Source organism: Gorilla gorilla, chromosome 1 (assembly GCF_029281585.2).
Source record: "Gorilla gorilla gorilla isolate KB3781 chromosome 1, NHGRI_mGorGor1-v2.1_pri, whole genome shotgun sequence".
Lineage (NCBI taxonomy): Eukaryota > Metazoa > Chordata > Mammalia > Primates > Hominidae > Gorilla > Gorilla gorilla.
In genome coordinates this window covers 208319757-208346799 of record NC_073224.2, presented here as the reverse complement: position 1 = coordinate 208346799, position 27043 = coordinate 208319757, and the positions used below count along the sequence as shown (strand labels likewise).

At 52.8% G+C, this 27043-nt stretch overlaps 2 protein-coding genes across 3 annotated transcripts in view; one reads left to right on the top strand and one right to left on the bottom strand.

Moving 5' to 3' along the window:
* The first annotated feature begins 5582 nt into the window (after positions 1-5582).
* HCRTR1 (hypocretin receptor 1) lies at positions 5583-15484 on the top strand. The gene is made up of 9 exons (XM_004025344.5): positions 5583-5775; positions 6651-6711; positions 6946-7287; positions 7428-7606; positions 8736-8979; positions 9370-9485; positions 11408-11634; positions 12866-12987; positions 14661-15484. The coding sequence occupies exons 3-9, from the start codon at positions 7089-7091 to the stop codon at positions 14849-14851; spliced, it is 1278 nt and encodes a 425-aa protein (XP_004025393.1). The 5' UTR covers positions 5583-5775; positions 6651-6711; positions 6946-7088; the 3' UTR covers positions 14852-15484.
* Positions 15485-17737: 2253 nt separating this feature from the next.
* The window catches only part of PEF1 (penta-EF-hand domain containing 1), a 15366-nt gene continuing 6060 nt past the window's right edge, over positions 17738-27043 (bottom strand). For both annotated transcript variants that reach the window (XM_004025345.5, XM_063700850.1), the window contains exons 2-5: positions 23065-23365; positions 21007-21162; positions 20351-20494; positions 17738-18714 (exon numbers count right to left, since the gene is read on the bottom strand). In XM_004025345.5, the coding sequence (XP_004025394.1) occupies positions 18485-18714; positions 20351-20494; positions 21007-21162; positions 23065-23365 (831 nt within the window). In that variant the 3' untranslated portion in view covers positions 17738-18484. The remainder of the gene's footprint in view (positions 18715-20350; positions 20495-21006; positions 21163-23064; positions 23366-27043) is intronic.

Here is a 27043-nt window from a genome sequence, read left to right as displayed (position 1 = left end):
CTCATTCTGTCGCCCAGCTGGAGTGCAGTGGCACGATCTCCGCTCACTGCACATCCGTTCCCTGGGTTCAAGCGATTCTCCTGCCTCAGCCTCCTGAGTAGCTGGGCTTACAGGCACACAGCACCACGCCCAGCAATTTTTGTATTTTTAGTAGAAATTTTTTTAGTGGAAAAATTTAGTAGAATTTTTTTATTTTTGTACTTTTAGTTTTACCATGTTGACACCAGGCTGGTCTCAAACTCCTGACTTCAAGTGATCCACCCGCCTTGACCTCCCAGAGTGCTGGGATTACAGGTGTGAGACACCTCGCCCAGCCAAGAAAAACACTTTCAACTTTCAAAGCCACTGTCATTTGGTGGGGCTCTTTGTTACAGTCACTATATTCAAATACAGGAGTCAATAGTAATCCACAGAAATAAAAATAATGCTTTGCATTTATTCTGAATGGTTTGAATATTTTACAAGGAAAATGTGTTATTAATTTCAAATATACTTAAGTTGCAGGACAAAACTGCCGACCTGTCTTTGTCGCACCTGGGTTAAACCCTCCCATCATCTTTGGGATAGATTGAGTTCAAGCACCTCAGCCTGCCCTGGAGGCCAGCGTTTCACCCATCTTTTTGTGTCTCATTGCTCCTCTTCATGGGTACACTCTCAGGCCAAACTAGTATTTGTGGCATACTAGTTTGCAACAGGCCTTTCACCATGTCCACCCCTTGCCTGTGCTCATGCTGTCCCCTCTACCCGGAATACTGCCCCTTCTTCCTCTCCCACTCCTGCCTAGCATGTCTCATTCAAAGGCTAGCTGTGAGCTCCTGTTCACCCCTCAGTACCTAGCCCAAATTGCCTCTGGAAATTTTTTCTGTTTATCTTGGTCTTTCTCTGCCCTGCTAAATATTTTCCTTAAATGTCTGGTGATCCAGGTTATAGTTTGAAACCCCAGCTCCCCACCTTTCCCACCATACACACACACACACACACTTCCCAGGAAGAACAGGCCCCTCCTTTTTCCTTCCCCCACTTGTGTGTCCCTGTGTCAAAATAATCATACAAGCACACATTTACTACGGCCATTGTTTATTACTAATATTACTTATTATTTTAGGGTTTAGATCTTTAGCAGCCCCCAGCACCAATACATGGCTAAAAACAATACCAAATGTCCACTTAAGTGTCACGATGTCTGACAAATGATGACCACTTGGACTTCTTAAAATGTTAAATTATTTTTAAATATGTGCATGTGTATGATTATGTCTGTCTGTGCCAGGACCCTTAATTTAGCCACATCTGCAAAGCCCCTTTTGCCATGGAACATAGCCACATGTTCTGGGGGTTAGGACGTGGACATCTTTGGGAGCCATTATTTAGCCTATCACAGAGATGAAGGAAGTGACCAGCCCAAGATCACCCAGTAGTAAGCAGCAGAGTGGCAGTCTAATCCCCATCTTCCTGACCCCAAAGCCTGGCTCCTGACCTCTCCTCAACATCAGGGGTGGGGTGGGGGCAGGTGGGAGGAGATGTATTTTCTGTGGTTTCTGTGCCCTGTTGTTGGTGCTGTCCCATTCTGCCCCCACCCCGCCTCCACAGGCTCCATCCTCATGCATTTCACACCACCCCTGTCCACTCGTCTCCATGAGGGTCTCCCTAGCTTAACCAGGAGAGTCTCTGTCTCTTTAGCCTACCCAGCCTCCGAGTTTGTTTGTTGAGTGAGTATATGGGTAAGTGGACAGACAGAAGGCTGCCAGCTCCAGCCCCTTCTTCCTGGCTCCTGCCACTGGCTTGAAGATGCTCTCTAGGCCAGGAGTGGTGGCTCACACCTGTAATCCCAGCACTTTGGGAGGCCAAAGCAGGAGAATCACTTGAGCCCAGGAGGTGGAGGTTGCAGTGAGTCATGATCGTGCCATTGCACTCCAGCTTGGGCAACAGAGCAAGACTGTCTCAAAAAACAAAACAAAAGAGGAAAATGATCTCAGCTTTGGGAGTCACAGAGAATGCCTGACTCTGGGTCCTGGGCTCCTCTCCTCCTCTCCTAGTGGCTGCCTGTCTCCTTCAAGCCACCCAGACCCTGAAGGAGGGGGCCCATCCAGAGGAGAAGAGGCACAAAGGCTGAGGACCTGGATATGGGGAACAGGAGGTCTCTGGGTCCCTCCCTGGGCATGAGCTCCCAGAGGCCACTGCTGTTGGCCCAAAGACCAAAACACCGCAGCTGCTCAGTGGCCTCCTAGGCTCCGCCCTCAGAATCCCCCTTTCCAAAAGCACAGCCCATCTCTGCTGGCCTCCCCTCACCCACCCCACACCTCGGCCTGCTGCCTGATCTCTGCTCTTCTACAAAGCACCTCTGCCTTCCCCAGAGTTTTCCTATCCACGTGCCCAGGTCTGTAGCGGCATTAGCAAGAGGAAACCCAATTACATTCCAATTACTCTAGTCCTAGCCAGACAGAGGTTACTGTAAGTCACAGCAGGATTGGGAAGGAGGAGGAGGTAGCACCTGGGGCCAGTGCCTAGGGTGACACTTGAAGATGGATATGACAGGGACCTGTGGCTCAGAGGCTCAGGATTAGATCAACAAGACTGGGGCTGGCTGGTTTCAGGAAAGAGGTCGTGGGGGACCCTGCTGACAGACAGCTCAAGCACAGCAAAGCCCTGAGGCCAGCCCTCCCTGGGCAGAGGAGGCGCCAGGGCTGGGAGCCCAGCCTGGACATGGAGGACCTGAGGTCCCTAGGGCCCTCCCTTGGACATGGGCATTTTGCCAGGGTTCCCAGAGCCAGTGCTGTTGTGCCCGAGGACCAAAATCCTGCAGCTTCTTGTAGGTCTTCTAGAACACTACTGGTTCCCACCACCCCGCCCCCAGGATTTTCTCTGAGCATACACCCACTCTCTCTCATGCCCATCTAGGCCAAATAACTGGCCTCTCCCACCCTTAGGCTGTGGCTAAATAGGCCAGATTTAGGACCAGAGGGGCTGCGAGGCCTAGTGCCTCCAGGCCAGAGCCCTGGCTCCTGCTGCTGGCTTGAAAATCCCTGGCCAGCGTCTGATAGGGGAGACAGGGAGATCTGTTGCTTGTGATGGCAGGAATCTCTTAGGATATCCCTTGACCTGGGGAGCAGCCATCTTTGGGGCACCAAGGGATAAAGGGTGGGGGAAGGTTGGCAATTGAGATCCCTCTTAAGTGGAAATGGGACTGACTCTGTGACATTGTATACTGGGGGGAATTCTCAGCCATGATTTCCTCCCTACACAGACATGCACCACCCTGTATCATGACATGGGGGAGCCTGGCGAGCCCCTTGCCCACTCCAACCCATGGTATCTGGGAGGCCCTGAAATATGGAGATCTGCACTCTGGGCTAGGTTCTAAGCCTGGGCTGTGCTGGGCTTGGCCGGTGCCTACCGCCCACACAGACAAACATGGATCTGTACCTTCCACACCGCTGGCTGCACCTTGTTTGCCGCAGCTGTTATTGGAGTGTCCCCACACGATCTGCCTCCCATCCCCCGACATGCTGCAGCCCCCTCTTCAGCCCCTACATAGCAAACAGTCACAGCTCCAGGTAGGGGGGAGAAGGTGGGGGGATAAGATGAGTCATTGCCGTGGGAACAGATGTACCAAGTTCCACATATGCACACTCACAGAACCTTACACACAAAGGCATGGCCACACTCACATTCCCACACTCACAGGGAAACACGCTGGGAGGCCAGTGCTAGTCAAAGCCACAGTTGAACATTCAGATCCACACTGAGAAACAGTCATCTCCTCACACATACACATTCCCCATAGACACAAACGCCAAAACACAGGGACAGATCAAGACCCAGACAGACACATCCCACCCAGAGTGACCTCCAGTCATCAACCCAGAGCCCACCCCCTGCTCATATGCACAGTCAGACTCAAACACACTGGATTCCCTAGACACACACCACAGCCCTTACTTGAATTCAAGACTCAAACACAAACACACACACATGCACGCATATGCAGACATGCACGCACCCACACATTCACGCATGCACACACACACACACACACACAGCAGCCCCTCTTCTGAGTCCCTTCACTCATTCTCCTACCTCGGCCAGCACCTAGGGAAGACAAGACATCACACACCATGCAGATGCCATACCTGCCCAAGGACAAAGTTCTGCCTTGGGTTTAGCTTCAGTCCATCCTCCTGTTCTGCAGAGGTTAAGGTCACTGGCCCCCTCCCTTATGCTGCTCCAGTTCCTCTCCCACACCTCCTATGCCTAACGGCGCATCTTCAGAGCCTTTGAAAAGGGCTTTGGCGGCAATGGGAAGGATGGTGGTTGCATCCCAGGAGTCACCTCCCAGGAGGGAAAGAGTGTGAGTTTCAGAGGGTGACATGTTAGGAAGGTCCTATGCTGAGCTAGGGGATGGCCAAGGTGACTGCATGATGCTCAGGCAGTCACCCTTCACCTACCTGTGATTTCCAGAACCCCCAACCTTCAAACCTTTGCACCTGCTGTTTCCTGACCTTGAATGCCTCTCCTCGAATACCACAATCCCCCTTGCAGGCTACCTTCTTATTCTTCAGGTCTCCATGGAGATGTCCCTGCTCCAGGAAGCCTGTTCTCATGCCATGGCTGAGTCGGTCTGTCCTCCTGTGCCCCACAGCCCCCAGGGCCCTCACACCCTCCTCACACCACAGGTTAATTGCCTGGGTGTGCACCTGCCTCCCCCAGCAGCCAGAGAGATTTTGCAGGGGAGGAAGCCTCTGTCTGGTGAGAGAGGCTAGAGGCCTGAGAGGGGCAGAGGCTTAAAGCCCAGCTCTGCCTCTGCTGTGCGACCTTGGGCAAGTCATTGCCCCATGTGGGTCCAGTGTCCTTATCTGTAAAATGGGGACAATAACGACCACCTCACCAGGTTGATATGAAGATTAAATGAGAGCAGGCATCATATGCATTATCCGAACGGTAGCTGTATTATTAGAACTCATTGCCTGGCACACAGCTTAATAAATCGTTATTTGTGGAATTAACGAACCCCCACTTCTGTCCCCACCGGCGTCCTTGATTTTTGGGGGGAACAGTAGGTATAACAAAAAGAGAAACTGGGGGCAGATAGGATGGGGGGCTGGGAGATGGGAGAGCAGGGTTCTCTGGCATCGTTGGGAGCTAGCTGTTACAGCAGCATCCGGAGCTAGGCTGGAGGCGGTGCAGGCATCCTCTCTGTCTCACCCCTGTGACCCACCTGTGCCATCCTCCTCCTCAGGTGAGGCAGCAAGGAGAGGCGGGGCTGGGCTCCACCTCTGCACTGTGGCCCTCTGAAGCTGCCAGGCCCGCCGGCACACACTAAGTGCGCCCAGAATGCGGGGTGGCCAGGGGCATAAATGTTGAATGAATGAGGATGGAATGAATGAACGGATGGACGTATGAATGGAGGTGGGATGGAAGCGTGAAGTGGGAGGCGAGAAGGAATGAGCGTCTCCCTCCGCCCTGCGGGTCTCGGGGCTGGAAGACACGGAGCCAAGACCGTCTGGGGGCTCCCACCCCGCCCTGCCCCTCCCGCCGGCCCTCCCTCCCCGCAGCGCGCAGCCCGGCGGAGCCCGCGCCGAGCCACAGCCCGCGCAGTTGCCGGGGATCGTGCTGAGCCCCGCGAGCCGAGGCAGCGCAGCCTAGGGAGGGGGCTGCCCCGGCCCCCTCCTGCAGTCCCGGCCCCCAGAGGCTCGGCCTTCCTCGCAGGAAGGCGAAGTCCCCGGTGCCAGGTCCGGGGAACAGCAGCCGAGAACGCCCGGGTCCCGGAGCCAACAGGTGCGGGGTGTGGGGGACCCCCAGGCCTGGGATGGGGGTTCCAAAGGACCCGCGGCGAGGGATGGGAGGAGCCAAGAGTCTCGGGGGGTAACCTGGGTGCTGGGAGACTGGCTCCTCGGCCAGCGCTGCTCTCCTCCAGGCAGGCTCCGTGTGCCCTCGCTCCCCTGCGCCTTCCCGGAGCCCCCCGCAGCCCCCGAGGTGCAGGAAGGTCCCGCGGACGGAGCGGGCCTGCCGGCGTTCAGTGGGGTATGAAGGCGTCCCCTCCCCTTCCCCAGGGGTCTCCAGGGATCCGCAACCCTCCGGCACCTGGCCGGGGTCGTCCTAGCCCAGCCGGGGGAAGGAGGGGCTGAGTGCGGGAGGAGGGAGGGGCGGGGAGCTGGGCTGGCTGGATTTATGAATGGAGAGCGACCCGCGCGCCGGAACAGCGGCTCCTGGCGGCCGTCGGGGAGCGTCGCGGCCCTGGGGACCCAAAGGGGGCCTCTTAGGGGGCCTGGATGCTCCCCTTGCTCGCAAGGGGTCGTCAGTCCCTCCGCGCACCACCCCCACTGTGTGTGTGTTGCATGTGTGCGTGTCCGCGAGTGCCCACCGGAGGGTCTGGCAGGTATGGCGGGTGGGGCTTGGGTCTCTAACACCTCCCTTGGCCCGTTTTCCCAACCCAAAGTTAAAGCCTCTGAACTGGCTCAAGAAATATTTGCAATCGGGATGGCTTCTCCTCCCAAATCTACGGTGTTTGGTGGGTTCGAACAGACCTGGCTTAAGAGCTTTGTGACCTTGAGCAAGAGACTCAATCTCTCTGAGCTTCGGTCTCATCTGCAAAGCAGGGTACCCTAATAATGGTAACCGGAAACGTCCCCGAAACTACCTTCTCGTACCAGGTTCTTGGTGAAGCACTTGGCACGCATCGGAGCTCATTACTCCTCATCGTGGTCCTGTAAGGTATGTAGGGCTGTCACCCCATTAGACGGATGGGGAAACCAAGGCTGAAAGAGGCCAGGTAAGCTACCCAAGGCAACTGGTGTGGAATTGGGATGCAACCCAGGTCTGTCTTCCTCCACCAATTTCATGACTGTGAGAATTAAGAGGGAACTTATACGCAAAGCACCTGGCACAATCCCTAATGTTTCCTTCCTTCTCTCTTTTCCCACTCCCTCCTTTCCTTCCTCCCTTCAGGAAGTTTGAGGCTGAGACCCGAAAAGACCTGGGTGCAAGCCTCCAGGCACCCTGAAGGGAGTGGGGCTGAGGGCTGGCCCAAGCTCCCTCCTCTCCCTCTGCAGAGCCTAGGATGCCCCTCTGCTGCAGCGGCTCCTGAGCTCATGGAGCCCTCAGCCACCCCAGGGGCCCAGATGGGGGTCCCCCCTGGCAGCAGAGAGCCGTCCCCTGTGCCTCCAGACTATGAAGACGAGTTTCTCCGCTATCTGTGGCGCGATTATCTGTACCCAAAACAGTATGAGTGGGTCCTCATCGCAGCCTATGTGGCTGTGTTCGTCGTGGCCCTGGTGGGCAACACGCTGGGTAGGTCCAGGGCTTGCCCGGCAGTGCTGCCGGCTTTCCCTGGGGATTGAAGGGGGTTGTGTGGGAGGAGGGCTCACTGATTAGGCAGAACTAGGATGGGTGTGGCTCTGCCACCAGCTTCACCTCGCTGCACCCTGCAGTCTGCCTGGCCGTGTGGCGGAACCACCACATGAGGACAGTCACCAACTACTTCATTGTCAACCTGTCCCTGGCTGACGTTCTGGTGACTGCCATCTGCCTGCCGGCCAGCCTGCTGGTGGACATCACTGAGTCCTGGCTGTTCGGCCATGCCCTCTGCAAGGTCATCCCCTATCTACAGGTGAGCTCTGCCCAGGCACCCCTCACCACTCCTTGTCACGCCTGAAAAAACCCACGGCCTTGCATAGGTCTCAGTGACCCCCAGACTTGCCTTTCAGACAGGTCAGTGGCTCATGACCCCTGAAGTGTCATCCTCTGCTGCTAGCAAGGGCAAGCCACCAGATCATACACTCGAGGACACAGACACAACCCCACACACTCACAGAGATCCCCTCCTGGTCACAGCCACAGACATATACATAGACACGTGTGGACACGTATAGTCACCTCCAGGTACACAGGCACACAGTCAAGGAGAGAGGCACTAGCCCACAGTGACACATACACAACACCCTAGGCCTGCTCCCCAATCCCAAAGGGGCAGACGTGAGGGGCCTGATGGAAACAGCCGTCTCCTCTCCCTCCTGCACTTGCCAGGAAAGACCCCAGTGGTGGAAACCAGGATGTCCGGATGGGGTTAGTGGGGTGGAAGGAAGGCTTCTCTCAGTTTGTATCCTGTGATCCACTTCCTGCACCCCAGAGGGCAGGGGGCACCCCTAGAGGCAATGCCCACACACCTCTGGCCCAGACTCATCTCTGCCTCCCAGAATGAGGGCTTTTTCCTAACAGCCTGGGGAAGGGATGGCATTCCATGGCAGAGATAAATGCCTCTTGGATTTCCCACTATTTTGAGGCTCCCCACTCAACTGGTTAACTCTGGTGACCCTGAGCATAAAGACAGATGGATGAGGGAATTCTGTGCCTCAGTTTCCTCATCTGTAACGGGGGCAAGAGCACTTTGTGGGATTGTCATGAGGATGATAAGAACAGTACCCAGCACATAGTAAGTTAAGTAGGTGTAAGTTATTATTCACCGGAGGGGTGCACCTACCATGTGCCAGGTCTAAAGCTGGACATTGTTTATACATGATTTCACTTATTCTCACAAGAATCTTGCCAGGTAGATGGTATATTCCCATTCTGTAGACGAGGCTCAGGGAGGGTGAGTGACTTGCCCACATTTACACAGCCAGTAAGCGGTGGAGTCAGGATTTGCACTGCCCTGCACCTGCCGTCAGCCTCCTCACTCACCCACTCTCACATCGCTGGGTGGCCCCCAAAATGACCAACGTTGTGTCCCCATGGGGCAGGCCGTGTCCGTGTCAGTGGCAGTGCTAACTCTCAGCTTCATCGCCCTGGACCGCTGGTATGCCATCTGCCACCCACTATTGTTCAAGAGCACAGCCCGGCGGGCCCGTGGCTCCATCCTGGGCATCTGGGCTGTGTCGCTGGCCATCATGGTGCCCCAGGCTGCAGTCATGGAATGCAGCAGTGTGCTGCCTGAGCTAGCCAACCGCACACGGCTCTTCTCAGTCTGTGATGAACGCTGGGCAGGTAATGGTGGAAGCCTCAAGCAGGCATCCCCTCAGGTGGGCACTTTGGGAGCACGTACCCCTAAGGCAGGCATCTAGCAGGGTCCCTTCCAAAGTGGGAAATCCCAGAGCAGGTATTTCCCTAGGGGACACCCTAGACTGGCTCCTACCAGGGATACTCCCAGGGTGGGTGCCTTCCCTCATGTAGACATCTGCTGTAGTGTAGATGTCCTTCCAGGAGGGACATCCCAAGTTGGACAACTCCAGGGTCTCTGTCTGTCATGGTGGCTGTATGGGGTCCAGCTGCTCCTAGGCCTTGCTTTGGCCGTAGTCGGGACAGGGTGGCATTGCTAACCAGGGCAGGGTGGGGCTCACGGATTGGGCCTGACTCTGCATCTCTTGACCCCTGCAGATGACCTCTATCCCAAGATCTACCACAGTTGCTTCTTTATTGTCACCTACCTGGCCCCACTGGGCCTCATGGCCATGGCCTATTTCCAGATATTCCGCAAGCTCTGGGGCCGCCAGGTGAGGCCCACTCTGGGCAGGGGCTAGACCAGTCACTGTGTGGGCTGGGGGTGGGAGGGCTACTGGTCTAACTGAGTAGGCAGTCCTCTGCCATCAGCACATGCCATCTTGGCTGCAACCAAAGAGAGGGGAAGCCCAGAGACACGTCAAACTCAAGGCCAAAAGCACCAGTGGCTACCCTGGAATGGAATAGTAACACGTCCTTCTATTAGTGGTTGGCGTTTATTCAAGTATCCACTCCCAGATAATCTTGCATCCTCTTAGCCACCATATATTACCCACATTAAATATATGAGAAAACCGAGACCCAGAAGATCAACATAACTTCCCCCAAACCACTCAGCTAGTGAGTAGATCAGGAACTAAAGCCCAGATCTGTGAGCTCCCACTGCTCAGTTTAGTACCACTGCAACAATAATAATAGCAACTCCGTGGTGCTTGCCAAATTAGGCACTTTGCATCCAATGTCTTAACAACTATCTAACAAAAGAAGCAACATTACCCACGTCACAAATGCCAAATAAGGGCAACCAACTTGCCAGATTCAACAGCAGCAGAGCCTTCTGGTTCCAGGGCCTGTCTTCTTTCCTGTATTACAGACTGACCCACGGTGGGTTTCTTAGGTTTTTTGGGGGCAGGGGTGGTCAGAGGCCCTTGGCCTAGCGAGTGGGAATCCTGGATTGGCGTCTGGGCGGTGAGAAAAGGCAGGCCAGAACGTGACCCGGCTCAGGAAGGGACTCTCACACTTGGGGATGTCACCTACATTCCACAGGAAGTACTGGCTTGCACCCAGGCCATGCCGGGCAGCAGATGGGGACACGGACTGGCTGTGACCCAGGTCCTGCCTTGGAGGAGCACCCAGTCCAGTAGGACCCTTCCTGACTGGCCAGCCCTGTAGTCCACCAACACTCATCATCTGCTCCCCACAGACCCCCCAGCCAAGCAGGACACAGGCACGATCCTCCTCATTTGACAGACATGAAAGCAAGGCTTAGAAAGGAAAATGAGGTGGCTAAGGTCACATAGCTCACGAATGGCTGAGCTGGCTCTAGACCCGCGTTTCCAGAACTCCAGCCCCATGCCCCTCTGTGGTGGGTGATTTGAGTGTCCGGTGGCAGGAGAGGCTTCTCCAGGAGCCCAGAACCACCCCAGGCTTATGGGCATTGGCCCAGGCCATTCGATGCTGCTCACCTGCTCACCCCTTGCCCAGGCCTCCTCATAGTCTGGTATGATCCAGGGGAGGCACAACTCACCCCCACCCCTACCCTCAAAGATAGTGTTGGAGATTTAGGGAGGATGGATGGGCAGTTGACAGCATGTGGCCTGGGGTCTTGTCAAGGGTCCCCACCTCTTTGAGTCTTAGTTGCCTCATCTATACCTAAGGACCAATAATATCTTTCCACAAGGCGTGTTGTAGAGGGTTTCACAAAGAGCTAATGGAAAATGAAAGTCTAGGCTGGGCGCAGTGGCTCACACCTGTAATCCCAGCACTTTGGGAGGCTGAGGCAGGTGGATCACCTAAGGTCAGGAGTTCAAGACCAGCCTGGCCAACATGGTGAAACCCCATCTCTACTAAAAATACAAAACTTAGCCCGGTGTGGTGGCGCACACCTGTAATCCCAGCTACTCGGGAGGCGAGATTGAAGAGAGCCAAGATTGCACCATTGCACTCCAGCTTAGGTGACAAGAGTGAAATGCCATCTCAAAAAAAAAAAAAGAAAAGAAAATGAAAGTCTATCGTTCACTCTCAAGTCCAGAGTGTTAGTCTATCATAAACATTAGATTCCTTCCTCTTGCAAGGGTTTTATCCTTTTGCCCATCTCCACCCTGCCCGGGGTCCAGCCTGGAGTAGGCCCCACAAAAGGCAACCACCCTCCCAAGGTGCTGTACCCACCACTGCTGTCTCTATGTGTGCTGGACAGATCCCTGGCACCACCTCAGCACTGGTGCGGAACTGGAAGCGCCCCTCAGACCAGCTGGGGGACCTGGAGCAGGGCCTGAGTGGAGAGCCCCAGCCCCGGGCCCGCGCCTTCCTGGCTGAAGTGAAGCAGATGCGTGCGCGGAGGAAGACAGCCAAGATGCTGATGGTGGTGCTGCTGGTCTTCGCCCTCTGCTACCTGCCCATCAGTGTCCTCAATGTCCTTAAGAGGTGAGAGCACGGGGTATGGTTGGGGTGGGGAGAAGTTTGAGGTTGGGGAAGGAGCTCTCCTTGCTTGGGAGAAAGACCTGGCTCCACCCCTTCTCCACTATGTGATCTTGGGCAGGCCATTTCTCTTCTCTGAGCCTCCATCTCCTAGGGCTATCGTGAAAATTCACGCATTCATCCACTTAATCATCACATTTTAGGGGGCTGGAAATACAATGAACAAGTGCATAAGACAGACAAAGTCCCTGCCTTCATGGAGGATGCATTCTAGCAGGAGAGAAGGGAAGTAAATAGACGAATCAATGTATATTATGTCAGGCAGTGATAACTGCTGGGAAGAAAAATAAAATAGGACAGAGAGTGACAATGATAAGGGTTGGTGGGTTTTTGCTTTTGCTTTAGATACAATGGTTTAAAAAAAGCAGGGGGCCAGGTGCAGTGGCTCACATCTGTAATCCCAACACGTTGGGAGGCCAAGGAGGGAGGATCGCTTGAGGCCAGGAGTTCAAGATCAGCCCGGGCAACATAATGAGACTTCGTCTCTACTAAAATTCAAAAAATTAGCCAGCCATGGTGGCATGTGCCTGTAGTTCCAGCTACACAGACTGAGGTGGAAGAATAGCTTGAGCCCAGGAGGTTGAGGCTGCAGCGAACCATGATTGCACCACTGCACTCCAGCCTGGGTGACACAGCTGTCTCAAAAAAAAAAGCCTTTCCAAGGAAATGACATTTGAGCAGAGACTTGAAGGAAGTGAGAGAGCTAACCATGCACGTGTCTGTAGGGACAGCCAAAGAGGGTCACAGGGCACCGGGGAGAGAATGCAGGCTATTGGACAGAAGACAGTTTCACTTTGAGATTGTGCTTGGCCACTTCCTGGTTGTGTGATCTTCGGCATGTCACTTTACTTCTCTGAGCCTCAGTTTCCTTAATGGAAAAATGGATGATGTCTATGACTCATCATGTTGCTGTGAGGATGGATGAGAAAGTGGATGGGAAGCCCCAGGGGATCCGATGGCCAGGAGGCTAGAGATGCCCATCACGGTGCTTGATAACCTCCATGCTTGAGAACCCCAAACCCTGGCCAAGACCTCAGGTACAGAAGGCCAGGAAATGTGGACAGAAGTGGGCAGTAGGAACTCTTGCACTTTACAGCTCAGGTTCTGTGAGCAGCACTCCCCCAATACATGCATACGCAGCTACCCCATTTCTGACGCTCCTCCACCCTGGGCCTAGGGTGTTCGGGATGTTCCGCCAAGCCAGTGACCGCGAAGCTGTCTACGCCTGCTTCACCTTCTCCCACTGGCTGGTGTATGCCAACAGTGCTGCCAACCCCATCATCTACAACTTCCTCAGTGGTGAGCAGGCTGGGGATGCAAAGTGACTGAGGGTGGCCAACAGTCCACATGACAAGTCTCCCCATCCCCAAGCCAGGGCCCAAATAAAGGATGGTGGGTGAGGATGTACCTGCTGTGGGCACAGTGATCCTGCTCTGGGAGGACCCACCCCGAGCAGCCCTGGCCTAAGTGGGAGACGGGCCACACTCCCCACAGTGGCTGGCACCCAGGATCCAGTTCTGCAGATTCTGCAGGCCAGCGAGTGAGTGGAAGGGCAGGGGCTAGGCCAGCTCACCCCCCACTCCCACCCTGGGTGCAGGCACAGCAAGACCTCTAATCAGCTCAGGCAGACGAGTCCATCCTCCCCGGAGGGAGTCAGACCTGTGGGAGGAGGGCCCTGAAGCCCCTGCCCGAGGAAGGATTGCACAGTCCAGGTGTCAGGGCTAAAGTAGGGTCACTCTGAGAGACAAGCCAGGCCCAGGGAAGGGCTTCCCCGGCTCAGCTAGACACACACTGGCAGAGCAACCAGAATCTCAGGGGTTGTCCCCTCTGGAAGTCTTCCTCCCCTGCCACCCCCACTCCCACTCCAGGCCTCTCCTCTTTGCTGTCCCATAGTGCCCACCCCCTCCCTCTACCTCCCAGTCTCAGGGTGGTAATGGCCCTGAGGCTGAGCTCAGCAGAAGTCTGACTCACCAGCCCTCTGACTTTGGGAATAGACTTCTAAAGAACAGGTCCAGATGACTGTTCAAGCCTGGACAGAAATAATCTTTGAGGAACTATTAAAAGGTTAAAGAAAGGATCAGGAGTCAATAGTATAACTCTCATTGAGACTCAAGAATTACTCAACAAGGCTGGCTGCGGGTTTCCAGCTCAGAAAAGAGAACAGATGATGAGCTGTGTGGGGAGGGGAGGGCAGACAGACTTACTGACACATATGCCTTTGTTTGGCCTATGTTTACTGAGCACCTACTATGTGCTTGACCCTGTGCTGGGCACCAGAGAGGCTGGCAGCCTAATGACACATGATCAAAGGGGCTTCAGCCTAACAAAATCTGTTTCCCTGGTATACTTGGGCTGAATAAGGTGGTGTGGTGGTCCCTCCTTCCCTCCTCCCCCTTGAGAAGGGCTTTGGAATTAGAATTGGGTTCAGCTTCTGGCTGGGTGGCCTTGGGCAAGCCACTGTACCTCTGTGCATCTCATCTGTGAAGTGAGGATAAAGGACTCCAGCCTTTCAGGGTGCTGGGATGCTCTGGAGGACAGAGGCTGAGGCGCCCAGCACAGCGTGACTGCCAAATGCAAAAGGGCTGCTGCTGCCGTCATTTTCATCATCAAAGGGCAGAGAGGACACAAGCCTCGCAACAGATAGTGACCCCCACGTACACACCAAGGAGAGCAGAGGTGACCTGAGGCCCCTGAGCCAGACACCACGTTTTGAGTCAGCCTCCAAGCCAGAGCACAGTCAAGGAATCAGATGGCAATTGCGTCTCTCCTTGGGAACCCGCTCCAGGGCTTCTGTCCTCTCTCTCTGGCGGTGCCGAGGTTGCCTCAGGGCTCTCCCTCCCAGCTCTATCCCTCCCTCCCTCCCCGCCCCCTCATAGGCAGCTTGGCTGGAGCTGCGTGGGTGTCCCTGGGCTCAAGGCCCCTTCCTGCTGCATCTGTCTCCTTATGGCTGTGTCTTTTGTCTCTCAACCAAGGCAAATTCCGGGAGCAGTTTAAGGCTGCCTTCTCCTGCTGCCTGCCTGGCCTGGGTCCCTGCGGCTCTCTGAAGGCCCCTAGTCCCCGCTCCTCTGCCAGCCACAAGTCCTTGTCCTTGCAGAGCCGATGCTCCGTCTCCAAAATCTCTGAGCATGTGGTGCTCACCAGCGTCACCACAGTGCTGCCCTGAGCGAGGGCTGCCCTGGAGGCTCCGGCTCGGGGGATCTGCCCCTACCCCTCATGGAAAGACAGCTGGATGTGGTGAAAGGCTGTGGCTTCAGTCCTGGGTTTCTGCCTGTGTGACTCTGGATAAGTCACTTCCTCTGTCTGAGCTTGTGTCCCCTAAGCAGGGTTGATGTGAGGATTAAGCATGCTGAAGCAAGTGGAAAGCTCCTTGTAAACTGTGAAGTGTTGTGGACATGATTATTGTTGTACTTCTCTCATTTGGCCATACCCCACAGTATAATCTGTCCCCATCCTCCTTCCAGGGCTTGGTCATCCTCCTAAAGACCCCTTTCCTACCCAATTACAGGCCTTCCCTGGAGTCTGCTCTAAAGGTCCCAACAGGCATTTCCATCTTGTTCCGTGGCTCCCTGAAGCCCAGGGCTGCACTTGGCCAGCTGTTCTGATGCCTGTGTGAACTAATCTGGGCCCAGCCTTTCTCCAGCGGGCCACGAGCACAGCCCCACCCTAACCAGGTGCCAAGGGCACACACCACAGACCCGACCTTGTTGGCTTTGTGGTGTGATAAAACACTCTCCATGGCCACTTGGCACAGAGGCCAGCAGCCCGAAGCAACTGTAATTAAAAGCCTGGCACTGAATGTTCCCTTTCCTTGTCATTGCACAAAATCTGTGCTGCTTAGGTTAGGAGCAGAAGAAGGTGGGGAAGCTGGGGGGAGGGAAGACAAGAAGGCACTAGAATGCTCTTATCTGCTGACCTCCCACCCCCACCACACGGGATCCCAGATGGACTCAGCCAGGCCTCGGCACACGTGGTGCTGCCTCCTCATGCGGTGCCAATCCTGTGACGCCGGGACCTCGCCCCTCGACACAACTGTCTGCTCACAAGGCCCAACGGCCTGGGGAAGGTAAGGGGGGCCGGGTGGGCAGATAGCGGGTTAATGGGCTGATTTACTGTTATCTTCATCTTCTTGGAAACCAAGGCTTGCGCCTATTTTCTATGAACTCACAGGATAAAAAGAGAAAGCCACAGACTTGGCCAGACATGCTCCGTCTGCCACCGAGATGATTTTAAGGCTGCCAAAAGCCCTGAGCCTTGTTGCCAGAGAAGGACGTGGAGTGCAGCCTGAAGTGCTACTCTGCTGAGAGGAACAGGGACATCTGGCAGGGGCCAGCTCTGCTATGCATACCACCAGGTCTGCTTAACTTGATTAATAGAGCTGTAGGCTCCCTCTGACCTCAACCGTCAAGAATGTGGGCAGAGCCTTGGTGCTGCCAGGGGCCCAGCCCAGGAGTGTTGAAGCACTGCTCCTCCTAAGCACCCCGCTTTACCCAGAGCAGGTGGAATGTGTGGTCTAAGTATGCCACCTGCTCTCCACACGACTTACCAGCCCAGCTCTCTGTGGACGGGGCAGAGCTCTAGCTGCTGCCAAGAGGATGGGCTCTCCTGCCCATTCCACACTCCCACTGGCCTTAGGATCCAAAGCGGTTGGCACAGTGCATAGGTAGGCTTGGAGGTGAGTGTGCAGAATGAGGTATGAGGGCTGGCCCCCAAGCTCAGAACCAACCGTGCTTACAAGATCAATCCAGGTCTTGGGCTCCTCAGCCAGCTGAGCACAAAGGTGAGAGACTACAATTGGCACCATCGAGTTTCAGCAGACACTTGGTTCAGTGGGAACAAAGAAACAACAGGCGCTGCTCCTAATGGCTGCACGCTCTGCTGGCTGAACCCAGCACCATGGGGGGCCTCAGCCCTCCACTCTGGGGGACTCGGATAAACTGAAGAAAATTCAGGGGAGGTGACCAGGATGCCAAGGGCAGAGATGCTCAGCGAAGGACTGCTCAAGAGCCCGGGGCTATCTGGCCCAGGGAAGGGAGGACTTGGGGAAAATGTGGTATATAGGGTAGGCTCCACTATATAGAGGGTTGGCATGCATAAAGGGTGATGTATGTCCTGGGTGGCCCACAGAGAAAACCACAGCAAATGGTGGTGTCTTCAAGATGGCAGGATTTAGAATCCACATAAGGAAGATGTTTCTGCCAGTCATGGAGGAAATGGGCTGCCTGGAAAGGCACTGAGTTCTTTGCCTTTGGCGAAGCAGAGGCCAGACTCACATGGGGACTATGAACGGAATTTTAGCTCTGGATGGGGGCTGGCCTCTGGGAAGTGGATTCCATCTAATGCGGGGATTCTAGCACTACAGCAGCCCAGAGGAGAATGCAACTGACCTGGCTAAGCCCGACACACTGCTGGGCCTCACTGACCTGCAAAACAGTCATAGTTACTTCCAACTACCCACTGCAGGGAGGAGAGCCCTGCACAGGGCCTCAGAGCTCTTTATCTCAAAAAGCCAAAAGATAATCACCATTACCCAGAATAAAGCCCCCTGGCAAACTAGAATGTCTGGTGTCTTTGGCTTTTGATTGAAACGTGGTCAGCTCATTACAGACACTCGGTGTAGACTGGGTATTATGCTGATCTAAAGATCTGACTTGCAAGTACAGATGTCTGTGCTTAATAAAAGTGGGGAGAACGTTATGACTTAATAAATGGAGTTTGTCTGGAAGATAAAACTAGGGCCTGAGAAAATAGAAAAGGCCAGGCTATGAAGTTTGAGGTAGCTGCTTTCAACCCAGAATGCCAGCCCTAAAACTGCTATGAAATAGCTTCCTGAATAGACCTTCAGGCCATACTGAACTGAACCCGGCAGGCTCCTCAGCTGGCTACCCTATACTTCACTTCCCTCTGGCAGTGGAGAGGAGCCCCACATAGGCAATGTCCCCCCAAGCTGCTGCTTTCTGCATGGTGTGGTGTATAGGATGTACTTAAATAGTCACTGAAAGAATGAGTGGATGGACCTGTAGCTGAGAAATCACGGTGGAAAACATGGAACTCCAGAGTTTCATCCTTTTATTGAAGCTTACAATTTCACTGGACTTTTGGCCCCAAATGAAAAAAAATGCAAATTAAAAAAAGTATTGGCAGGGAGAGGTGACCACTGTCTCCTGGAGACTGAAGCCGAGCAGAGCATGGCAGGCAAGTGAGGGGTCCCAGCTGCAGAGGGCAGAAGCCTGGCCAAAGATGCCCAGGGAGCAGATTTGTCTGAGCAGGGCCAGCCCCAGGCAGCTAGAAGTTAACACACAAGGATTTATGGGTGTGGCAGAATCCAAGCCACTGGTCCCATAGGCAGATCTCTCTCATGCTTGGTCAGATTCCACTTTGGAGAAAACGGGCTTGTGTGACAGGATAGCCTGGTGAGGGAACACAGGTACTAACGGTAACAGGCCGATGAACACTCACCACTGCCATCAGGGTGGAGCTCAGCTGACTGGACACTAACTCCATTACAAGGACCTGCTCCTGGTGCCAGGCTGTGCCACTCAACTGCTCATGGCCATCAGGACATTCAACTTCTATCCTCTCCTCCATCAGGCCCCTATCTGTGTGGCCTCAGCCCCGGTCCTCACTATTTGGTGGCTATGATGCAGGACTCTCAATCCTCTTTTGGAACAATGTTGCATCAAGCAAGGGAGAATGTTCTTCTAGAGGGACAGGAAAAGAAGAGATGTCCACATACTTCTCTCACTCTAAGAAGCCAGGAAAGGTCCCTGGTGCACTCCACTCTCCACAGATGGTTGGGTCATAGCATCCGAGAAGCTGTCATGGTGACGAAGTCCTCGAAGCTGAGCCGAATGTTGCCTTGTACAGCTGTGTCCTTCTCCCGGAAGGCCTCTGTCAGCACCTGCAGCTGGGTGCACACCTGGATGAAGCGGTCAAGCTGCATGGCAGGATTGGCAGAGCGTGGGCAGTAGCGGGAGACCAGAAGCTGGGTGAACTGGGGGCTCAGGTTGTAGCCCATTTGGGACAGAGCTGGAGAAGAGGGGCACACAGACCAGACACACAAAAACCTGCCATGAGCACCTCCATCAATCAGCAATACTGGATCACAACAGTTCAAGGAACTTCAGAGGATGGGCACAGAAGCATAAAGAGGGTAGAGAAATCCCAAGGGTCTGTCTAAGATGTCAGAAGCACAACAGGGACCCTGTCTGGATGCTCCCCTTAGGTGGAAGGCCCTCATCCCTCTTTCTCCAAATCTCCATTATTGTCTCTTCAACTGAGGCTCAGGGGATTGCAGAGACGACAAGGTACTATCCGCAATCATCTCTGACTCGTTTGCATTCCAAAAGGAAGCCTGAGCTCCCAGGACCACCTTGCCTGGGGCAGACATCAGAGGCAGCACAGCAGAGGTATGAGGACCTGCTCTGGAGTCAGCCACTGGGCAAGTTGCTTAGCCTCACTATCCCTATCTTATCATCTCTAAAATGGGGATAATACTTAACTTGTAGGTTCTAGTAAGGATTAAAACGGGTGATCATGTAAAGCACTTAGCACAGTGACTGGCACAGAAAAAGCACTTGGTAAATGCTATTTTAATAAAGTCACCGTCACTCCAAGGTCTCTTGGAGCATCCTGTCTCTTCACTGGGATGCTTCCTTCCTTACCAGGCCAGGCTAAAACCTCAGCTCTCCATTTGTTATGCGGGCCCTTGGGCAGGTTACCTACACTAAACCTCAGTTTTCTCACCGGTAAAAGGGAGATTATAAGGGATTCTTCATTGAAGGGTGTGGAATTATAAATAGTACCTAGCACATGGGAAGAATGAATTACATAAGCCTATTAAAAATAGCAAGCATTCAGTAAATAGGTTTTGTTGTGGTTAATATCACCCTTACTAATATCCACGACAAAAGCTGGCAAGAGTAGGTGATTACTATAAGTCATCTCCCCTCCCTTTCACTGGGGGCAGATGTGGTGCACTCACTCCTGCCCACAGACCTCCTTAGTCTGAATGAAATCCACAGCCTGGGCAAAGGACTAGACTCTCTGGGGAGCCCTTTCTCCCTCCTGGGTGGCAAAGCTCCCTCTTGGGTCCTCCCCCCAACCTCTTACTAACCTGCCTGAGCCCAAACTGTGGCCTCCTGCCTTACACAGTCAGTTTGGAACCAGACCTGGGGCTGTGGCCTCAGGTCATCTTCCCCAACTGCAACTTTTAGAGTGCTCAGGGTCCCAAAAGTTGGGAAAGAAACTGTCCACTAGCAGAGGTGGCAACAGACCCATCTTTCTGAGCCCTGTTCAGGGCACTTTCCATTCTACATGCTAGAAACTGGAGAGGAAGGAGTCACCCAAGCCACACACACTGGTCTCATAGTCCTTAAGGTGCCAAGTTTCCATCCTTAAGGCTCCCTGTGGCTGGGGCCGTCTCACCCAGCACTCCAGGGTCCAGCCCTGATTCTGGACCCAGGTGTTTCCTTGCCCTGGCTCTTGGCTCAGTGCCCCAGCTGGGTCAAAGAAGGGGTGAGGGATGCAGGCCTGCACTGAGAACAGCATTTTGTAGTGCAGGTGGACATTCGGTAACAAGAGGAAACCCCTTTGTTGTATCTTAGGGTGTAAAGAGAAGAGTCTAGCTCTGCCCTGCCCATCGTGCCCCGGCCATGACCCGCACCTTGCTGCAGCTCTGTGTAGCTAATGGAGCCCGAGCGGTCCCGGTCATACTGCTGGAAGAGGTTCTTCCACTGCTGGATGAATTTCCACAGGGCTGAGAAGCCGTAGACATCGATGCGGCCTGACTTGGTCTTGTCAAACATGTCTGAAGGTGAGGAGGGAAAGGAGGGGAGGAAGGCTTCAAGACTGAAGGCCAAGGGTCCCCCTCAGGACCCACTGAGGCAGCCCTTCTCTCCAGGCTGGAGTAGGCGACTTCACAGAACCAAGCCCTGAGGCCCAGATGCTTGCACCTGAGACACCCACATCAAGCGTTGCACCGTCCTCCTACTCTGGACACCTTTAGCCCCACCCCATCCAGAACTGCATTTTCTCTGCAGGCTTGGCACCTGACCCCTCCCTGCTGTTTCCTACAGGGGAGGGAGTACCATTCTACAGAAGAGGAGACTAAGTTAACCTGTAACTAGGCAGGGTCTAGAACTTAAGAAAGATCTCAGGAAAAGAGCTCTCAGTCTAGGGGATCTCACCCTGAACCTAGCTTTCTCCCCACAGTCCTCCCTGGTCAATGAATTTCTCTTCAGAATGTCCACCCACCCACCTACTGTCCACTATCAGGTGGCTCTGCCCCAGCTCAGGCCCAAGGGCAAGGCGGAGACTCACTTATCATCATGAGGCAGGTCTCATCATTGAATGAAGACCAGTTGCAGTTGACCAGGGCCTGCTTTAGCTCCTTCATGGAGATATAGCCACTGTGATCTGAGTCCACCGACTGGAACCAGGAGTAGGCCTCAGGATCCACATTGGGAGGGGCGCCACCTGGAGGAAGGGGTGTGAAGGCCATCAACAGAAATGCCAGGAAGGGCCAGCCTCAGTAACTTCCTGGCTACAGGTTTTTCCCACACACGAAGCTTCACAAATTCACCTTCCCTGTCTTCCATCAAGCTGACATTCTTACTCTGATGGAAGAGGACCTTCAGTGAAGATTCATGAGTATTTGCAGTTGATTTCTATTCCATGAGTCCTCTGGAGTTCTCGTATAGTGTTCCAGACACTACTCTTAATTGATTTTATGTTTTTAAGGAATGGGGACCCGTACCCCTGTAGCATTTCAAGAATTCTCTGGAAAAGGTGAACTGCGAGATGGGGGAATGGGTGGTAGATAAAAGTGTAGAAGTGGCCAGGCACGGGGGCTCACGACTGTAATCCCAGCACTTTGGGAAGCCGAGGCAGGCGGATCACCTGAGGTCGGGAGTTTGAGACCAGCTTGACCAACATGGAGAAACCCCGTCTCTACTAAAAATACAAAATTAGCCGGGCGTGGTGGCACATGCCTGTAATCCCAGCTACTGGGGAGGCTGAGGCAGGAGAATTGCTTGAACCCGGGAGGTGGAGGTTGTGGTGAGCCAAGATCATGCCATTGCACTCCAGCCTGGGCAACAAAAGCGAAACTCCATCTCAAAAAAAAAAAAAAAAAAAAAAAAAAAACAGTGTAGAAGCTGGTAAGTCTGTCTACCTTAGGACACTGAGTTAACTGGCCACAATCGGGGTCCCTTCACACAAAGACAGCCATGGGCAGTTGTGGAGGACAGAAACCACTGCCTAGTACCAAAGCCCAGTAAGGACAGAGGGAAAAAGGTATGCCTGACTTAGGGATTAGTCTGACTTCCTTGGAAAAATCCGGGCAGGTTCTAGCCATCTTCCTAAAACATCGGTGTAATAGGGGAGCAAGGGCCACAGCCCCGGGGCAGGAGAGATTCTGTAACATGTTTGAACTGTGTAGTTTGTATAGAAGGGCTCAGGCTTTGGAATCAAAGCAGACCTGGATTCAAACCCTGGATCTGATCCTTACTAGCTTGTGTGACTTTAGGCAAAATGTACAATTTTCTGAGTAATGATTTTCACATTTCTAAAATGAACCCATTTCCCCAGAATTGTTGTGATGATTAAATGAGATAACAGCAAAATAAAATCCTCAGCAAAGAGCCTGGAATGTGTGTATTCTGAGATATTTTCACAGAGAAACGGATATTTAAACTGAGTTTCTCCCCATGGTAGGCTACATTATCGTCTCCTGGCTAATAATCTCTAGCCAGGAGACACAGTCTGCACACCCACAGACATTGTACTAATATGGTACAATGGTTTAAAAGGCCAGTTCAATAATCTATTATTAGATTACTTGCTAATCTCCCCTTCCCTATAAGAGCATTGTACATCCTCTCCCACTGCCTGGTGGCTTGCAGAGGGGCATCCTTTCCCATCCTACTGATGTCAGTCTTGATCAGGGGGTGCTCTGGCCAAAAGAATGCAAGTGGGCAAGACATACAGTACTTCAGAGAAGCTTTAAGAGGCATTGTGCATTCCTGCTAGCTCTCCTGCTCTTTCTCTCTGCCACAAAGATAACATATCCCAAACAGGAGCTGCTCCTTCAGCATGGATCCCTGAATGAAAAGACACAGGGAACAGAAACTCAACAGCCAGCTAACAGCTGCTGACATGTAAGCAAAAGAAAGTAAGCATGAGCAAGCAATACAAATAAATGCTTGCAACAAAACTAGCTGACAAACTTCTCATTTTGAGGACACACACTGAAGCTGGAAGCAAGATGCTAAGGTGCCAGAGACCAGGCTGCCTGCACACCCACAGGAAGGACAAAGGCTGGCCATGGATAACTCAGAACCATGTCAGAGGTACCTGGAGTCCAAGATTACTACTTACCCTGTCCATAAAGCCCAGGCTGCTGGGCACCGTAGGAACTTGGAGGTGGCTGACCATAGGGGCCCCCCGGAGCTGCACCGCCATATGGTCCTCCTGGAGTTCCAGAGGGGAACATCCCAGGATTGGGGTGTCCATAGGGCCCTCCACCAGCTGGTGGTCCATAAGGCCCTCCAGGGGCAGGACCCCCATAACCACCACCAGGGGGTAGCCCACTACCATACTGCCCTCCACTACTGGGGGGTCCAGGGTAGTAGCTACCCGGAGGGGCTCCTGGTGCTTGTCCTGCAACTCCTGGGCAGCCCTGCAGGAAGAGCAAGATATCAGTCAGAATGATGAGGCCAGAAACTAGGCAGAGTATGGCACTTTACAACCATAAAGCACTTCCACCACCATCCTTTCAACTGATCCTATAGGTAGGGTTGGAATTATGATCTCACTGCTCAGATGGGCAAACTGAGGCTTCCAGAGGAGCAACGAGTTACCCAAAGTCACCCCGCCAATGACCTGCAGAGTCAGGGTTGAAATCCTCCTTTCCTAACTCTCCTTTCCTGCACGTCAAGGGGCTCCACAAGGGCTGGGATCCTTTCTGGTTTGTCACTTTATCCCCAGCTCCCAGTGTAGAATGGATGCTCGGTAAATATTTCCTGTATGAATGAACAGGCAAATGAATCAAACAGAATTCCAAATGCCCATCCTGTGGTACTCCCATCTCTATCTGCAGAACTCATGGAGCAAACGCAGCCTCTAACACACACCCCTGACCCTCATCAGTCATAAATGACATAGCTATAGCATGGATTCATCCACAGCATGTCTTCCTTACCCTGATGTAAAAACATTTCCCTATCCTCACTCACAACTCTGTGAGGCAGGCAGGGGAGACCCTATTCCTAAGGCAATACGATACAATGCTTTCAACAGCCAGTTCAACAGCTAGGCGTGGTGGCTCACACCTGTGTAATCACAGCACTTTGGAAGTCTGAGGCGGGCAGACTGCTTGAGCCCAGGAGTTAGAGACCAGCCTGGGCAACACAGAAAAACAACATCTCTACTAAAAACCTGGGCAACATAGAAAAACTACATCTCTATTTAAAAAATACAAAAATTAGCCAGGTGTGGTGGCGCACACCTATAGTCCCAATGACTCAGGAGGCTAAGGTGGGAGGATCACCTGAGCCTGGGGAGGTCGAGGCTACAGTGAGCCATGATCACACCACTGTACTCCAGCCTGGGCGACAGAGTAAGATCCAATCTCAAAACAAACAAACAAACAAAAAACAACCAGTTCAAGAGTTCGAGTTCAGGTTCTGCCATTTACTAACTGGACTGACTTATCCTCTCTAAGCCTCAATGTCTTCTGCTATAAAATGGGAATAATAATAGCTACCTCTCAGGTTAGTTTGTGAATGAAATGAGGCCAGCTATGTGAAGCCCTTTGACATTGGGCCTGGCACAAATTAAGCACTCAATAAACACTATTAATAATAGCCTCCCACAGAGGACAAGACTCAAGTCCAGGGAAGTCACACACAGGCTGTGTGGAGGGGCTGGGACCAGAACCTGGGTCTCTTGGCTCTATGTCCAGGGCACTTGTGCATTAGAGCATACATGGGGGCATTCCCTCTCTCATCCATCTTCCCACACCAGTAGCCCTTGGAGTGTTCCGCTCCATCTCCCTAAATGGCTAGCACAGAACCCAGCAGAGCACAGCCCCAACACATCTGCAGACAAGCTGAGCTCAAGGGCACAGACAGCAGCTAGGCCCAGCTCCGAGAACGGCACCATCTAGATATGTTCTAGATCAACCTGTAAGTGCACCAGTGGCCAAGCCACTGAGAGCCTGGGCTTTCTCTTTTTATTGTGTTTGATAGCTTGAAATAATTACTCTTAAGGCTAAGACCAAATTCATGAGGTTTTTTTGTGGGGAGGGCAGGAAGCAGGCCCTGTCACCTCCCTCACTCAGCAATCCTTGGGAGCTTTTCTACCCTAGAAGCTGTCATAGCTACTAGCAAGACTCCTTCACAGACAAGAATGGCTCACACAGATCTCAATTTAAAACTCTGCTCCCATCAGCTAAGTTCATGACTGTGGGCCCGTGGCTTCATCTCTCTGAGCCTGCTTCCTCACAAGTAGAACAATTCCTTCCTCATTGGACTGTTCTGCAGATTATAAAAAATAAATGCAGCAAAATTCTGTCAGTTTAATTTTTAGCTAAAGAATCCTTTGATAACCAACCTGGGCAACATAGTAAGATCCCACCTCTACAAAAAATTTTTAAAAATCAGCCGGGCATGGTGGTACACATGTAGTCCCTGCTACTCGGGAGGCTAAAGCAGAAGGATCACTTGAGCCTGAGTTGGAGGCTGCAGTGAGCTGTGATCGTGCCACAACACTCCAGCATGAGTAACAGAGGGAGACCTTGTCTCCAAAAAAAAAAAAAAAAGAGACAGAGAGAGAGAAGGAAAGAATCCTTTGATAAAATAAATAAAACAAATACAAGAAAGTTGCTCTGGCTGAAGTAAGGTGGGGGCTCCAGAGCCCCTACCATATGGAACCCCCTCCCTTGCTACATTCTGAGGGGGCTCTGAAAACCCCTCACAGTGACTGAAAAGACAGTCTGAAAACCACTCACATAAGAAAAATAGTTTTTACAACAGTGCCTGGCATAAAGCAAATGATCAGTAAGTCATAGCTGCTATTTTTATATTAATTACTATTATCAGCAAAGTCCTGGGCCAGGTGAACTGTGCGGGGTGGGGTATAAAGGAGAGTGAAGCAATCTGAAGGCACTCGCGGTTAACAAGACTTAATATCTAGACACTGTGTAACGTCTAACAAAACAGCATAAGGAAAACAGGTGTTTGAAATGGAGACATAAGTCATGTGCCATAGGACTGCAAAGGAAGGAGGGTAAAATCAGGGAGTGTTTCCATGAGAGTGGCATTTGAGCTAGGACTTAGAGAACGAACAGGATTCCCAAGGGGTTGGAGAGGTGTGACAAGAGAAATACCCAGAAGACAAGTCACTTAACCTAACCCCCATTTTACAGATGGGGGAGGGAGGGAGGGACTTGCCCAAGTAATGCTGTGAGCTGGAGGAAGAGACAAGGCTGGACCACTCCCTTGCACCCAATGACTCCCCCTGCCTCCTGCTACAACAATCCTTCATTAAGCAATAGGGCTCAGGATTCCAGCATAGGATGGAGAGGGAGTGGGAACTCTGCAGAATCTGGGCACACCCAAAGAACAGGCCAGACACGAAGCCAGAAGTAGCTGCCCCCCTATAAGCCCTGTGAGCAAAGCTATAAACCGCACCTGGCACCTAGGAAAACCCACCTAGGAAACCACCTATAAACCACCTAGGAAACATCCCCAGGCCAACAAAGCAGGTGCTGCCAGGCAGGTCTCCTGCCCTTCTGGCTATTGTAGTCTGGCAGCAATTAAACCCTTTCCTTTCTGTCCTGCATTTGAAGACCTCCTCTGTAGTTTACAAAGTACTTTCACAAACACAAACACTACAGGCAGAATCTTGCCAATGGCCTCCTAACAGAAAAAGGGAAGATGTTAGTTGCCCTCTTTTACAGATGAAGAAACTAAGCCACGGAGCTGTTAAAGGACTTCATTCAGCACGCATTTTCAGAGTGACAATATTGTACTAGGCTCTGTAGTAGATCTGAGGACACAAGTAAATGAAGTCCTGCCCTTAAGGAGCCCACAGATAATTGTGATACAATCTGATCAGTGCCATCAGAAAAATCTACTCATGTGCTATCAAGGAAGCTTAGATGGAGGAATTTGTGCTGTTTGCAGAATGAATAAATGAACAATGTATGAAGTGGGTCAAGGAAAGCTTCCTGGAGGGAAGTGGCAGTGATATTGGAAATGGTCCTTGAAGGATGCATAGACATTTTCCAAAAGGCAGGCAGGGAAGGACACTCCAGACAGAAGAGAGAAGAAAGACAAATGCACAGACTTAAGAG

Excerpts from the sequence above, each read along its gene's own strand:
- HCRTR1 (XM_004025344.5), top strand. The coding sequence starts at position 7,089 with ATGGAGCCCTCAGCCACCCCAGGGGCCCAGATGGGGGTCCCCCCTGGC. Across the intron at positions 8,980-9,369 it reads CTGTGATGAACGCTGGGCAG|ATGACCTCTATCCCAAGATC; the intron begins GTAATGGTGGAA and ends TGACCCCTGCAG. Across the intron at positions 9,486-11,407 it reads GCAAGCTCTGGGGCCGCCAG|ATCCCTGGCACCACCTCAGC; the intron begins GTGAGGCCCACT and ends TGTGCTGGACAG.